The 16,520-nt window shown below is 36.5% G+C and overlaps 1 protein-coding gene across 1 annotated transcript; it reads left to right on the top strand.

Annotated features, from left to right (window-relative positions):
- Window positions 1–2,231: 2,231 nt before the first annotated feature.
- Window positions 2,232–14,090, top strand: LOC118272155 (uncharacterized). Its single transcript, XM_035588506.2, has 13 exons — window positions 2,232–2,389; window positions 3,002–3,135; window positions 3,217–4,041; window positions 4,124–4,293; window positions 4,375–4,628; window positions 4,715–4,927; window positions 5,075–5,248; window positions 5,329–5,592; window positions 10,717–10,896; window positions 11,216–11,349; window positions 11,696–12,526; window positions 12,816–12,961; window positions 13,097–14,090. Exons 1-13 carry the CDS (start codon window positions 2,302–2,304, stop codon window positions 13,971–13,973), a joined length of 4,290 nt encoding a protein of 1,429 aa, XP_035444399.2. The 5' UTR covers window positions 2,232–2,301; the 3' UTR covers window positions 13,974–14,090.
- The last annotated feature ends 2,430 nt before the right edge of the window (window positions 14,091–16,520 follow it).

The raw sequence follows: 16,520 nt of genomic DNA, 5'->3' as shown, positions 1-16,520 counted from the left end.
CTGGTAGAAGCTTATTCAATATAAAACTTTATTGAAATATGTGTACTCTACAGATTTTAGATACACAATTTACATTTATCTAGTTTTCAGCAGTTTCGTTACAAGACCCGCTTATAGGGTAATTTCCATTAGTTCACATACTTTCTGAAGAACCGGGAAAAACAATGTCGGAGTTGTACAAACAATTTGCCAATAATATTTTTTAATATTACAGATGTCCACAAGAGGATCTCAGATAACTCACAAAACAAAATATTATTGTGAAGCTATCGTATCTTATTATGTCATCAGAAAGTCACACTCGTGAAATGTTAATACTAATTTCATGGCTTTAAAAAGAAAATATTAAGTAAATATCAAACTATTTATAGATTTTATTGATTAAAACAGAATAAATAAATGTATGTGAATTTTACTCTCTTACGAAATACACAGCCTTATGCAGCATATTAGTAAAAACGAACAGTATTTTCAAAATTTTGAAATACAGTAAACATTTTTATTTGTAATTGTAATTTTAAATAAATTTTAGATTTTAATATCGTAACGTAAATTTGTTATATAAAAATTAAAATAACATTACACAAAAATCTATTTGGACTTCACTCCATCTCTTTAGCTCTATAACGCAGAACCAATGTCAGGTGGTAAGTCTGGTAAATGGCTACATATGTATACCAATGGTTAAATAAATGGGTAAACCACAATTACGCAGCCTCAAGTTGGTGTTTAGGGAATATAGACCTAATTGGAGACTAAATATAACCCCAAAAGACAATCGGGATGACCATGTGAATATTAAGTTAGTACTGTACTACGTGCATCGGTCGACGTAGATAGAACTACATGTAGCTCTCATAATTCGATTTTAGGAGCATAGCGTTACATTTTGCCCTTGGCGAGCTGCGAGCAAGCCTCGCAAACAATATGGTGATTTTACATTGTTGTCTATCCATAGTTCCATACGCAGTTGGAATATTAAAACACAATTTTACATGGTGTTGAGCTGAATTTGTGATAGCTTTCGAATTGTGCTCAGTCACAATTTTAGGTTCCTGACGGAGTAGGCAGAGGCCTTACCTATATCGGGACAACACAATTCCAAAAGATGAGTAGTATGTACCTAATTTAAAAGTTTTGAAATAATCTCCTCCAACTCTCTTACAACCAAATAAGTAGGCAGAGGGATTACTTAAATCGGGACAACAGAATTCCAAAATACCTAATTGAGAAGTTTTCAAGAAATCAAAAATACTCCTATAATATTTTAGCCAATCCAGGAATCAAGTTTGAAATCTCTTGTTCAGCAGTCGTACTTGGAACAATTCGATCAACAATATAAGATCTAATACGTACTATACTGTCTGATAAATCGTAACCACATATTACACCAGGATTCCCAACGTTGTAAGCTCGTAGGATGAGCCTATAATCTCAGTCCACTGCACATGGAACTAATGTACGTACGTCCGTGTGTAACTAGAATAGGGTTTCGAAGATTAGCTTGGACGTTGATAATTTATAAAACCCACATCATTGAACATGTTACCAGTGTATATTGACCCAATTAGGTAAGCTATTGTCTACCAGTGTCTAATACAATTAGTTTTATAATTTAGTCTAATGGTTTGTTTGGTATTTAATGTCTTTGTAGTGGGAACTTTTTCATATATTCGATGTTTTTGGCACAAAAAACGTTACTTTATCGTAGGGATCCCTACCAACTATAACAACACAAACGCAAGAATTTGTCACTTTTAAGTTACCTACGCTGTTATATCATATTTAATTAGTTGCTCAATACAGAGGTATCAGCAGATTATTACATTTAAAAAACCTTTAAAGTGATAAGATCGTAAAATAACTAGGAATTGAATAGTAAAAGCAGCAAAATATGAAGTTGTATTAAAAATTGAACACTGCACCTGACCACTTATTGTTCCTGCATCAATGTTCAAACCATCAGAGTTGTCGTCAATTACCTATTGTTGGACCTTATGGCTTAAGTTCGTGACTCCGGCTCCATCAAGGGAGAATTGTTTGAGCACAAAACGGTGAACAAAGTACCACAACGAACGGACTCCAACAAAATGTACTAAATAGACAGTGAAAAAGAAATTGAAGCACCCTTATCTCTGTTTGTTCCAACAGAATGACTATTCAATACCTACGAGTACCTACGTGAAACTTATCAAATTTTTACTATAACGTGGGTATTGATAACTGTGTATTTAATAGCTGACCTGTGATAAAAAGGGCCTATATATATGTGGTGCAGTTGCTGCATTGTCACTGGCGAACATGGCTCGATTGGCGTTGTGTGTACTGGCTCTCTTGGTGGCCGGGGCTCTCTCGAGTCCCGAAAGGTCCAATGTCTCACCTAAAATTGGTAAGTCAATCTTTTAATCTTCACTCACGACTTAGTCCTATGGGATGGGAAATCACGTAGCAATCAACTTACCTCTATTCAGGTCCTGAAATTCATTTTATTCCCATTATGTTTATACCAACTATTAACATTAAATAAAATTTAAAGTTTATAAAAATGTGGGCTTAGCCAAATTCGATTAGGTAGTTCAGTATAAGCTCATTGGCAATTTTTCTTTTCAATCTTAAGACACTATTAATTTTGGGTCCTTAGCTAAATATTTGTAGCCAATTTAACGGAGAAACTGAATCCGATTATGATAATGAGAGAAAAATTGATATTAAGTAGCTTCAGCGGATTTCTTTAACAGAAACATTTAAATGGTTTGTGAAAATGAAGGATCGGATGCTAAATTGAGTTTAGTTTAAGTGACTCTTCAAAACCTCGCATAAACTATGAGATCCGTAGCCAAGCTATTTACTAAAAACTGTCAAAAAATCCTAGCCATTATTTGAGAATTTCAAACTCAAAATGCTTTGCTACATGAATCAACTGAATCTTCTAAATTGAGTTCCATTTCTTTAACACCTACATTGCCTTAATCGATCTTAATTATATTAATTACTTTTACAGCGGATCCAGTTTTCTTGCAACGCCAGGTGGATTTGATGATCTTGTTCTTCCACCTCCATGAACCCAATCATCTCCAATCTTGGAAGCAAATTTGTGATACCTGGACTCCTGAAAAGAACATCGAGCACTTCAGCGTAAGTAAACTAAATATTAACGAAAATATAATTTCTACAGAAGTTGAAACAAAGATTATATAATGTTCTTGTTGGTTTCAGAATGTAACTGCTGTGACCACTTACATAGAAATGCTGGAGCACAAATGGGTACTCCCTCGCGCTGTACCTTTCTCCGTTCTTGAAAGTGAGCATAAGTTTGAAGCAGTCACACTGTACAACGTATTGTACTCTGCCAAGGACTATGATACGTTCTACAAGGCAGCTGTATACTTCAGGGAACGTGTCAACGAAAATCTCTTCGCTTACGTGCTCGGAGTTGTGATTGTGAACCGCCCAGATACTAAGGGAATTTACATTCCTCGTCTGCATGAGGTTTTCCCATCCTTCTACAATAATGGAGAAATCCTTACTACGGCACAAAGGATAAACACACATGGACACCGTTTGGTTGAGTCTTATCCTTCTACCTACAAATGGGACAACAACGTGGTCATTAGATGGAATGACACTATTTGGCCCTACTCCAATAACCACATCACCCCTGTTGTCTACTTTACCAATGACATTGGCCTTAACACATTCTACTACAACTACCATCTTGCTCAACCCAGTTGGCTGCATAGCGAAGTTCTTCCATTAAACAAAGAACGCCGTGGAGAATGGTTCTGGTTCGTACACAGTCAAATCGTTGCTCGTTATTATATGGAAAGATTGTCCAACGGTCTTGGTGAGATCCCTGAACTTGGACACGAGATTGTTAAGGAAGGGCACAACCCAGGTCTCTTGTACCACAATGGCATTGCTTTCCCAGCAAGACCCGACTACTACCACCTAGACCGCCCTGTGTTGGTTCAGGCTCTTCAAAAAATTGACGATTATGAACGTCGCGTTCGTGACGCTATCGAACAAGGTTATGTACTTAACGTAAGTAATTTATGTCATACATGCAATTACATACAGTTAACTTGTTCAATAGAAATATTTCAAACATTTTTTTCTTATATAGCATCTTGGTGAACGTATCGACATCTGCACTCCTGAGGCTATCGAAATCCTGGGCAATCTAATTGAAGCCAACACTGAGTCTCCAAATCCTAAATACTACAATGACTTCATCAGCCTTTGGAAAAAGGTTTTGGGAAATTCTATTGTTCACGAAAAACAGTACCACCACCAGTGAGTCTTAATTATAATAAAATAATGTTTTGTTGGTAAAAAAGATATGTTCCTGTTTTTATATTTAATTTATTCTTACAGCGTCGTTCCTTTGGTTGTTCCCTCTGTACTGGAGCACTACCAAACTGCTCTGCGTGACCCTGCTTTCTACATGATCTGGAAGCGAGTCTTGGGACTGTTCAAGTTGTGGCAAGAGAAACTTCCTCCCTACAAGCGTGAAGAGCTTGCTCTGCCCCAGGTGGCTATTCAGCAGGTTGACGTTGATAAACTGGTGACATTCTTCGAGTACAACTATTTCAACGTTTCTTCGTACTTGCACATGAATGAAGAAGAAGGTAATTTGTTCTATTCATATAATGACATATCTGGCAAAGTAAATATTTTATGTTCTCTATTCTCTTATACGATATACTTTTTACAGCCAAGGAATTGTACGATCAAGTGAGCGTGGTGGTACAGCACCCAAGATTGAACCACAAGAAATATAAAGTACGAGTACATGTCAAGAGTGAGGTTGCCAAGACCGTTCTTGTCAAGTTCTTCTTGGCGCCCAAATACGATAGCCACGGCAATGAAATACCTCTCCACGTGAACACCCACAACTTCATGCAAATTGACGAGTTCGTGCATGACTGTAAGTTTATCTTATTTATTGTTAATCCCTATTTAACATTTAATAGAAATGTCTTCAGATATATTTAGGATTTGTTTTATAAAGACTATTGTGGCGTTTATATTACCAAGGCTATGTTTATTAAGTATTGGTTTGTTTACTTTTCAGTACCCGCGGGAGAAACTGTGATTACTCGCGAGTCTGTTGATACCAGCAAAGTCTGGGACACCGCCAACAATGTCTACCACGCGTTTGAGAAATCCCTCCAGGGTGACAAACAATTCAACATGGAACAGCTTGAGAACATGGAGTCGCTGGTCCAACACCTTATGCTGCCTAAGGGTATGGGATTTTTCAATCTCATAGTACACTTATATCACATATCTGTTTGAACTGTTCTGATGAGTATTTGCTTTTCACAGGACGCGTCGGCGGCATGCCTTTCGTTTTGATGGTCTACATTTCCGACTACCGTGCACCCAAGGTTCATCGTGAGCCAAGCAATGTTGCCAAGGTGTCTCTTGGCCTTACCATCGTTGCTCAGCAGCTGACCGATGATCCACTTGGCTTCCCAGTCAACAGACCTCTCTACCCCTGGCAGGTGGAAGGTGTCAAGAACTTGTACCTCCAGGATGTCCTGATCTACCATAAGCACACTCCTGAGATTGTAGTCCCCCACATGGAATAAGCTACTTTGTTAAACTGACGTCAAATGTAATAGATCGTTGAAAGTAAAATATCGTTTCTTTCTTAAAATATATGTACTTGATTCCTCTTGTTTATAGGGAACATAGCTGATAAGTACCTTACATCTTGCTCTGTGTAAACGATTATACACTTTGGCGTCAAATATTTAAGATTGACTTTGCTATCTATTTATGTACTATAAGTATTTATTGGTGTTATATTTTTAGATATTTGTATATTATATAGTAGTACTATAGTATGATGATCAATGTAGTAATGATTAACATTTTATTGCCCACCTAAGCTTGATTCTGTTCATTGTCATAGATATTATTGTATTTATGTTTTAACAAGCCTGTAGTTTGAAAGCTATAATTCAGTTATTTTCTCAGTCAGCTAGATAGATCTCAGTTCCATAATAACTCATAATATGTATGTTATGTTATATCTATTGTTTTAATAAATAATGAAAACCAAATTAGTGATTTTTATTTCCTTCTATAATTTTGTCAGATTTAGCGTTAATCATGGACTAGGACTCCTACTTGAATACCATATTTATTGCTTTGATTTTTTTTATATAAAAAGGTTTATTGCTGGACTATGGGTCTTTTCTACAAAAGAGGCTTTTCTATAATCTCCATGCTTGGCAGCTAATATCGTGATATCTTTAATCCCATGGATAGGCAGAGGTGCACATTATGGCACGTAACGCCACTGGACAATGTACAATTACTTTTTACAATTTATGTTGTAAGTCTCATGTAAGAGTTGGTGACTCTATTAATATTTCCAGGCGTATTTCCAGGCTACTACTGAGTAATTTTCGAAAAAAGCCTATCAATACTTTGCCCGAGTCCGGAATCGAACCCGAGACCCCGTTAGTCGCACTTGCGACCACTCTGCCAACGAGTCAGTCTTCACAGCTACTGTTTCGTTTTTGTCATATGAATAAGTACGTAGTTCTAATTGTAGAGTAGTGATGGTATGTTCTATGTATATAATGAAGTATGTACTTTCAATATCATGTATTTTAAGTGCTAAAGTCGTTGCAGAAAATAACACATTGTGTTAGTTACAGACAATGTGTTTGTACCCAGCACATACTGAAGTTATTTTTAATATCAATTTCTTTAAATGGCGTCTAATAATAATACGCTTTTTTTATTTAGTATTTAACTATAAGTAATGTCTATATTCATGTACCTAATACATAATCCATTCAAAATGAGGATAGGTTGCTTTTTAATTGATAATTTTATAAAATGTTGTTTTATTATACGGTGGGATACTTTTATTGAGTATGTCTATTAACTGTATCAGCTGCGTAAATATTAATAAATAATAATATATAAATAGTTAGTATAGAATAATTTCCTTTTCACTTGTTTGTATTTAAGCATAACTTTGTTAGTTTTACTTTATGAAGAGGAAGATACATAGCCTATTATGCAAGATGCAAACATTGTTAAACATTGGAGGTTAATTTTAGTTCTAAAATACTTATTTTGCTAATCCTGCGAGAATCAATTTAGGTACCTATTGTATGAAAAGAGCTTGGGTTCGATTTCCGGGTCAGACAAGGAACCATATCAGCATATTCGATTTCAAAATTCATAGTACAAACTCGTAACGAATACTTCCATATTATTGAATTTTAATTAAGTAGGATTTATAAAGAAATAATATTGTTGTTATCGTTATACCCTGCAAGAACATGTAGCTCCATCTAGTTTTGAAGACTGAAAATATTATATTTAACTTCTTAAGTACAGCGCCATCTGTGACTCAAAGTAGATACCACGTGAGGATTGGTAATTCCATTACAATTTGCTAGATGTCACTACATGAGCTCTTACAAAAGTATGTATTACAAATTACAAAACAATATAAATTATGAATGAACACAAGATAACATTCAACTTTCTCACTTTTCACATAAATTCTTCAAAGTAACCTTACACCTTGCTCCAACCAAAATTTTGTTTTTTTTTTGAAACGCCGGTAGACGACCAGACGTATCACCTATCGTTAGCAATCACCGCCGTCCATGAATACTTGAAACACCAGAGGCGTTACAAGTGCGTTGCCGGGTTTTTGGGGGTTAGGAATTTAAGGGTTGTTGAGGAATCGGGGATTGGGAAGATTGGAAAGGGGGCAATTGGGCCTCCGGTAACCTCACTCATGCAACGAAACACAACGCAAGCGTTGTTTCACGTCGGTTTTCTCTGAGGGCGTGGTATCACTCTGGTCGAGCCGGCCCATATCACGTCACGTAAAAGTTTTTGTTATATCCGAAATTGTAAATAGACACGCATATTGAATGCAATACCTCAAACTGCGATTTACCCTACACATTATATCCTTATCATTAACAAAGGCCTCATTTTACATGGAGAGTATCGAATGCGCTAAATGTCTAGTCATAGGAATAGAGTTGTATATCAATATACCACCATCGTTTATATTCCCAGCTGACTACTGACTGGCCGAGACATTTGTCTCAGTCACCAGTTACGCAAACATTAAAAACAAAAACCTTTATTTAGCTGCGTTCCTTATAATTCTAGTGTTTTCCAAAATCCCGATAAGACCTGGAATATTTTACGAGAGAATAATCTATAATCAAATAGTAACAACTCTGAACTTGAGATATTTGGACAGTAATATCAACCGTTATAGCAACAGATATATCAATTTTTAACTTAATTGCTTGTTTGTCATAATACATTCGGGTTATCGCTACTTTTTAAGTAATCCGGCTTGGTAATTAAGAGAAAATAAGATTAAATCTCAGTATGTATTACGTTAATCATATCAATGTTACGTATGAATTGTAAAAATATTAATGTTTTCCTTTATTTATTGATTATTGCGATCGTCTTTAAGTCTTAAATAGTTTTTGCTGAATGTTTAAACTTGGATCTGCTGTTCTTTGATGGGGTAAAATCATCCAATGACTTCTTCCGCCTTGGGCGAAGCGAGAGGGAGTGTCAGACTCTTACTGACTAAAAACCACCCCGTTCCTACTCCTGCTTTTCCAGCCGGGACCCTGTAAACCCGCTAGGTAGTCCGCAGCTCCGGATCAGGCATCAGCCCTACTGGGCCCCAACTGTGGTGGTTTCGCAAACCGCTAAAAATAGATTTTCGGACTTCCAATTGGGAGGCATGGTTTAACCTGCTATTTGAGGTGCGAGGTTATATAAAATTGGCTGATCTTTTAGGCTCCGGCCTCCGCACTTGGTTTCATTTTTTGGACAAGGACGTGAAGTGGATGAGATATGTACATTATCCACTACATATTTACCATCTATGTTATGAGTCGCATGTAATAGTTGGGGAGCCTACAGCCATATACTACTACGGCTACAATTACACAGTCCGTGTCGTTACTGAGAATTTTCGAAAATATGTTCTTTTTGCGTGATCCAGGAATCGAAAACCACCACCACCACATATATACAGGCTATAATAAAACAGTAACGAAGCAGTCAAATAATGTGAAAAATTTAAATCTAGACTAATAAATAAAATTGAAGTGTCTGTTTCTAATATTGAAATAACCGCTTTTTACTACGGTAGTATGTAAAAATAATATTTTTTTCCAATTTTTGTCTGTTTGTGTGGCTGGCTGAATCGATTTCGCCTTTGTCTCCCAACTTGTAGGTAGATGGGGACTCTCTCACAGATGTACATACATATGTGTGATACTGGACCACATTCCAATGATAAGACTTTCTTATTATCTTTATATTATTACTATACGTAATAAGGTTGATTTTAATGCAAATATCGGCGATGAACAATGGCTATAGGTAAGTATCGATTAGTTCAAGACTGAGATAACCTTCAATTTTTCCATCCTGTTGATGACTTGTCCTTCTCACTGACATTTTGATAAAGTGATACATTAATATCACGCCTGTCTTTTATTGGGGTGAGATGTTAGACCAAATATACTGAGGTACAGAGGTTTTAACACTGTTTATGAACATGAGTTTAGATAATAGACTATAGTAGGTACGTAGGCGATTTATTCACCACATATCAACAGCCTGTAAGTGGTGCATTGCTGATCAAAAGCCTCTTCTCACACAGATAATTTTGAGCTTTAATCACCGCGCTTGCTTAATGTGGGTAAACGATTTCGATTTCATGTAGATTGTAGAGGGTTCGATTTCCGTATGGAGCAATTTTTTATGTGATCCACAAGTTGTTCTTTCGGATCTGAGTGTCAAGTGTATGTAAACTTGTATGTTTGTAGACGCACCCACGATACTGAAGAAAATTCTAGTGTGAGGTAACGTTTTTTTAAAAAATCTGATGCATTCACAATAATCTATTAATAATTTCCCTAACAATTGCTTTTTAATTACAAAATAAATTACGGATGTGAAGTACCAGGAAGTAAAGTAGGTGTAGACTTGGATCATGTTAAACACCTATTGTCACAATGAGCAAAAATAATCTCTAATCACCGCAGTTGTTTGTGGTGGATTGATAATTTGATATTTGATGATTTATATGTCCAATGAGTAAACAATTACTCACAATGCTTTTCATCACTGTATATATGAATAAGCTTATTATAAAGTAGATTATAAATTAGATACGTAGATTTAATTTAGAAAATGTGACGTAGGTTGTACTTGCCAGATTCCGAAGTATCATGCTTAGGAAGCGGGCACCGTACGATGGCGACGGATCCGACTAATGTTGTCTTGAAAAACTGGATGAACGATATGTTCTGATAGATAATTATCTTTCGGATTTGACGAGATCATATTGTGCGTTTTTTTAAGAGGGGAAAATCATCAAATGACTTCTCGTGCCTTGGACAAGGCGAGAGGGAGTGTCAGACTCTTACTGACTAAAAACCACCCCGTTCCTACTCCTGATTTTTGAGCTGGAGCCACGGTAAACCCGCTAGGTAGTCCGGAGCTCCGGATCAGGTATCAGCTCCACTGGGCCCTAATCATATTGTGTTTAACTTTCATATTTCAAGTAGGCACAGATGAAGATAGATAGATGTTAAGAAAAGGTACTCCACGAAGTCAAGGGTCATGCTAGATAGCGATAAATTGACACACGAAGATAAGGTAAACAAAATATTTTTTATTAAGATAATCGAGTGCATTCAGAAACGGAATGCGCTAGTAGTATAAAAAGAATATGGACCTTCCTATCGGCACAGTTGTCACCGGTAGAGGCAACCATGAAGACTGTCTTACTCCTTGCTGGGCTCGTCGCCCTGGTGATGGGCAGCGCCGTCCCACACAAACATGACTTCAAACTGAAGGCTGGTAAGAATCATTTTCTATTAGATAATTATTAACTACTTCAAATGCCATTGCTATTATGACATCTTTTTCCTGGTCTTATGATGATGAAGATGTGTTCACTTGGAACATGACAAGCTTTCATAACAAGCAGGTCTATTCTATGTATCTCAAAAATATTGTACCTGATCGGTACAAGAATAATTCTTGTTTTCATTTCTTACTTGTTACATCTCGTTTGAGTACCGATATTCATTTCGTTAATAACATTATCAAAAATACGGATAAGTCTATCAGAGTCTATAATTCCACCATGTTTAACCAAAATACTATATGTTCACAGTGGAACCCAAATTCGTTGAGTACCAGAAGAAAATTCTGCATCTTTTCGAAAACTCCGAGCAGCTGGAGTACAGTTCCGATTATTACAAAATTGGCAAGGACTATGACATCGAAGCAAACATCCAGAACTATTCGGTGAGTTACTTGCATTAAATACAATTCTACATATTTACTATAACATAACACACCCTTATGCAACCCGAATGGGGTTGCACTTAATTAGGTATATCATCTACTTTAGGTGGTTTGTTTATAGAAAGCAAGTCTATTGCCATAAACTAGGCTTGATTTCAGACTCCGTGCATTTATTAAGAGTTTTGCAAATAATATTATACATGTTATTTTGCCTGACTTTGAAATGGACACATTATTCTGTAGTCGCGGTTATTTGGGAAATACGCCAGTCTTTGATGTTTATTTATAAGTGTTCATCAATATTTTGATTTGATGTATGAATAACATAATTTTAAACATTTTACAGAACAAAAAAGCCGTCGAAGAGTTCTTGCTGCTATACAGAACTGGAACTCTACCGAAATATTACAAGTTCTCCATTTTCTACGAACGTATGAGGGATGAAGCCATCGCTCTGTTCCACGTCTTGTACTACGCAAAGGACTTCGAAACCTTCTACAAAACTGCAGCCTGGGCTAAGGTCTACATGAACGAAGAACAGTTCTACTATGCGTACTACATCGCTATCGTCCAAAGGAAAGATACTACTGGCATTGTCCTCCCCGCACCCTATGAAGTCTACCCGCAATTCTTCTTTACTAATGAAGTTATGCATAGGTTGTATCGCGTCAAGATGCAAAATAACATGTACGACGACAAGGTTGCTGCCCAATATGGTATAGTTAAAGAAAACAACAACTTCGTCTTCTACTCCAACTACTCCACCTCCTTGAGTTACCCGAACGTGGAACAGAAACTGTCCTACTTCACTGAAGATATCGGCTTGAACTCGTACTACTTCTACTTCCACTCATATATGCCTTTCTGGTGGAAGTCTGAAAAGATGAGTGCATTGAAGGACCGTCTTGGTGAAGTCTTCTTCTACTACTACCAACAACTTCTGGCTCGTTACTATTTGGAACGTCTCCCCCATGGTTTGGGTGAAATTCCTGAATTCTCGTGGTACTCCAAATTTAAGTCTGGATACTACCCAGAATTGTACGCTAGTTACGTTAACTACGCCCAAAGAAGCAATGACTACAACATCCACAATGAAAAGAATTACGAATACATTCGTTTCCTGGACACTTATGAGAAGACATTCTTCCAATTCTTGCAGAAGGGCGAATTTAAGACTGTAAGTATGACAAAAACTTCTTGTATGTTATAACTTTAATGTAACATTATCTCTTTTGAATAAGACTCGTACAAAACTGCGACCATCCATTGAGCTTCAAGCACCAGCATCTTGTTAATATTTAAAGATGTAGTAATGAACCTTCGATCAGTAGGTAGTCATTGTTTAGCAGTGTCAAGTGATAGGTTTCAACTGACTATCGGGTTCCTCCTTGGGTTTGATATCAAACTTCAGTTCTGTAGTACTAAATGTATTTGAAAATTACATAACCAATTATTTATAATTTCAGCCGGAGAAGGAAATGAACTACGTCGGCAACTACTGGCACATGAACTCCGACTTGTACGCTGAGCAGAGCAACAAGGACCTGCACCAGTATTCTTACGAAATCATCGCTCGTCACGTCCTTGGTGCTAGCCCCAAGCCTTTCGACAAGTGAGTATCTTATTAAGTACTAAAACCAGTCAATTAAAACAAAACATAATGAACTTTCTGAGTTTAATGCTTACTTTAAAAAAGTCAAGCCCTGGTTTTTTTATATTTGATCAAGTAATTCATTGTTTGTTCTAGGTACACCTTCATGCCATCCGCATTGGACTTCTACCAGACTTCCCTGCGCGATCCTGCATTCTACCAGCTCTACCAGAGAATCATCGATTACCTTATTGATTACAAGCAGTACGTGAAACCATACGACCACAATGACCTTCACTTCGTGGGTGTTAAGATCAACGACGTTCAAGTCAGCGAATTAGTCACTTACTTCGACTACTTCGACTTTAATGCCACAAACAGCGTCTTCTACGACAAGCAAGAACTCAAATCCTACCCGGTGAACTACATTGTCCGTCAACCACGACTCAACCACAAACCTTTCAGCGTGAAACTTGATGTTAAGTCTGACGTAGCATCAGATGCCGTCTTCAAGATCTTCATTGGACCTAAATACCACGCCAATGGTTACCCGGTTAACATTGAGGACGACTGGATGAAGTTCTACGAACTGGACTGGTTCGTGCAGAAACTTGTACCTGGTGAGAACAAGATTGAACGCAAATCCAGCGAGTTTGCACTCTTCAAGGATGACTCTGTTCCCATCCACGAGATCTACGAATGGTTAGAGCAAGGAAAGGTGCCATATGACATGTCAGTTCAGCCCGACAACATGCCAAGGAGACTGATGCTGCCTAAGGGTACTCTTGGTGGTTACCCATTCCAGCTGTTTGTGTTCGTCTACCCATACAACAGTGTTAAGAAAGCAGAGAATGTATTTGAGAGTTACATCTTGGACAACAAACCCTTCGGATATCCATTTGACCGCCCCGTGCGTGAGGCTTACTTCAGACAACCCAACGTCTTCTTCAAGGATGTCAGAATTTTCCACAAAGACGCATATTTCCCTTATGAGCTTAACGTTCCCTCTTATTTTCTCAAGAACAAGATATAAGTTGCTGAATAATTCTTAACTTTTAGTTAGAATTGTTTTAGAAATGTACAAAAATACGAGTGAATATGTAGTATGATGAAAATGTATGTATAAATAAATATGTATAAATATTAAAAATTTACGACTTTTATTCAAAATCTAGCCCATGATATATTACAGTGAATTGCGACCCTTAGATCCTTGTTAAAACTGTTCGATCATTAGTTAACATAATTAAAGTTCAAAACTTTCCAGTCATATTAACTTTTTTTAGCCAATCTAGCCAGAATATTTTTTGTTTTCTTGTATGATCGACTACACTTTTGAACAAAAGATCTGAAAAACTGTTACTATTTCAAATAGTCGTCATACTCAAACATTCCGAAATGTTAGTTATTATTACGACGGTATTCCACTTGACCCAGTCGAAGAGACTAAAACACATTCACAACTTCAAATTGAAAGATTGACAGCATTCCAAACAGATTAAAAGGAATAGCAGTCATTATTAATCTCAATCTCAAATTGTAATTCACATTTCGTTGTTACGATGTCAATCAAAATGATCTGGAATGCATAAACACAATTAGATTTTGTGGTGAATGAGATCTACAACTAGTGCTAAGACAAGAATATTATTCAGTGAGGATTTCCACAATGTTAATGAAAATGATGTTATAATACTCAATAGCTTTGTAGATGAATTTAGCTTTTTTTTTAAATGGGAACCGCCTTCAGTTTCCTTACCGCCTCCATTTATTTAAGTCAGGTAATATCCTTAAAACTTTCCGAAGGGGTAGAGGTATATCAACTTTTTGCTACTAAATGTATGTTTACTACCATAAAAGCAAACACAAGCGGTTTTTAGTTAGTAAGAGTCTGACACGCCCTCACATCTCGCCCAAGGCGGGAGAAAATCATTGGATGATTCTCCCACCTCAAAAAAAAAGCTAGCTGTACCCTAGCCTGATTGGCCGGCTCGAATAAACTAACCAATCAGAGCACCGAACGCACTCTTGTTTCGATAACTTTAAACGTAAAACAAACTCGTACTAAGGGTACTGATCTAGTACAAAATACCGAATGAAAATACCATTACGAAAGGAGATCACGGTTTTGCACTTATGGGGGTCTCTGTCTCATTTGTGGAGATGTCACACGAGTGACTCCTAGACTAGTCTTGAGTTTAATTCCCCAATCGGACAGAGTACCTGCATAATATTAGGTCCCCCTTTTTACAAATAATTTCAGTGGTAGCACGGAGTTTGCAATGGTGCTATGATAATACTAAAAAAAAAAAGGCAATTTAAAAAACTAAAAAACCCGACTTCGTTTCTTTATAATATGAAAATGAAAAAACCCTAAAACAAGAAAGTCATCGTAAAATTATTAAGCAGTTCGGGACCTGGTCTATTCTAACTTATCATGTCACTTTTTGAGGGCTACAAATGTATGGCTTTATCTATACATATAATAGCAAATCGTACAAAAGTGCTGTCATAGTAACATTGAAAATAAAAATAATAAAAAATAGCAGGGGTTAGTGTAATGATGATGTCAGTGACAAAAATGTAATTAAGGGTATTTTTTTTGTCTAAGATTGTCTGTACCCTAGTCTGTTTGTCTGTTCGTCTGTGCGCGAATAAACTAAAATCAGAGCTGATCCGAGTTGGACTGCTTGTTTCGGTATACTTTGTGGGAACGCTTAAATAAACTCGTAACTACTTAGTGTTAAGTTTCATATACAAAATACGGTTCGAATGAAAATAAGTTATGTCAAATTAAAGAATCACGTCGAACATTCTATGCACTTATACCATTAATCTCTGTCTATTTGACGGATTTGGTTGAAATTTGTCACACGATATAGTTTAGAACCTTAGAAAGGACATAGTCTTGAGTTTTATTCCAAAATCACAAAATACCTGCATAATTAGGTCCCCTCAATTATTTATAAATAATTTCTATGTCGATCGTTAGCACGGACTTTGGTTCAATGGTGCTATGTTTTAATTTACGAAAAAAAGTAAATAAAAGTACAGGTAATAAAATTCCACAGTGTCACATACTTTGTAATGACTAGGATTACCCAAGGAAGAATTTGTAACAAAATATATTCATAGATATACTCCTAAATGTGTGTATTTTATGCAAAAAGTGTGTTATGTGCTGTATACACCTATAAGTAACAAATTCACAACAAGTTGGTGAAAAAATTTAATCTGTCAAATCTAGTGAATTTGTGGTATCTTTCAGAAACATTTTTTTCCATCTCACTACACAATAAAACTTATCAAATCAATCATCCCATCTTACAGGGACTTAATACTAAAATAATACAATTCTAAAAATTGACGTTATGAGCCTCCTCTATCAAAAAAGTGTAGTGGTCGTATGATTATTTGTCTGTAGTGTCCTCTAAATTGGTTTCGTTGTATTTGTCAATTAATAAGTTTATTTGTGTTTAGCAAGTAGTTTGGAGATCGCAATTCAAAGGGATCAGGTTTATCAGAAAATGCTGCGGGCTGGTCACTGATACAAATTTGGTTCCTTCTTTCATAGTCGATT

Source organism: Spodoptera frugiperda, chromosome 5 (genome assembly GCF_023101765.2).
Source record: "Spodoptera frugiperda isolate SF20-4 chromosome 5, AGI-APGP_CSIRO_Sfru_2.0, whole genome shotgun sequence".
NCBI lineage: Eukaryota > Metazoa > Arthropoda > Insecta > Lepidoptera > Noctuidae > Spodoptera > Spodoptera frugiperda.
This window is presented reverse-complemented; position numbering and strand designations above follow the sequence as displayed.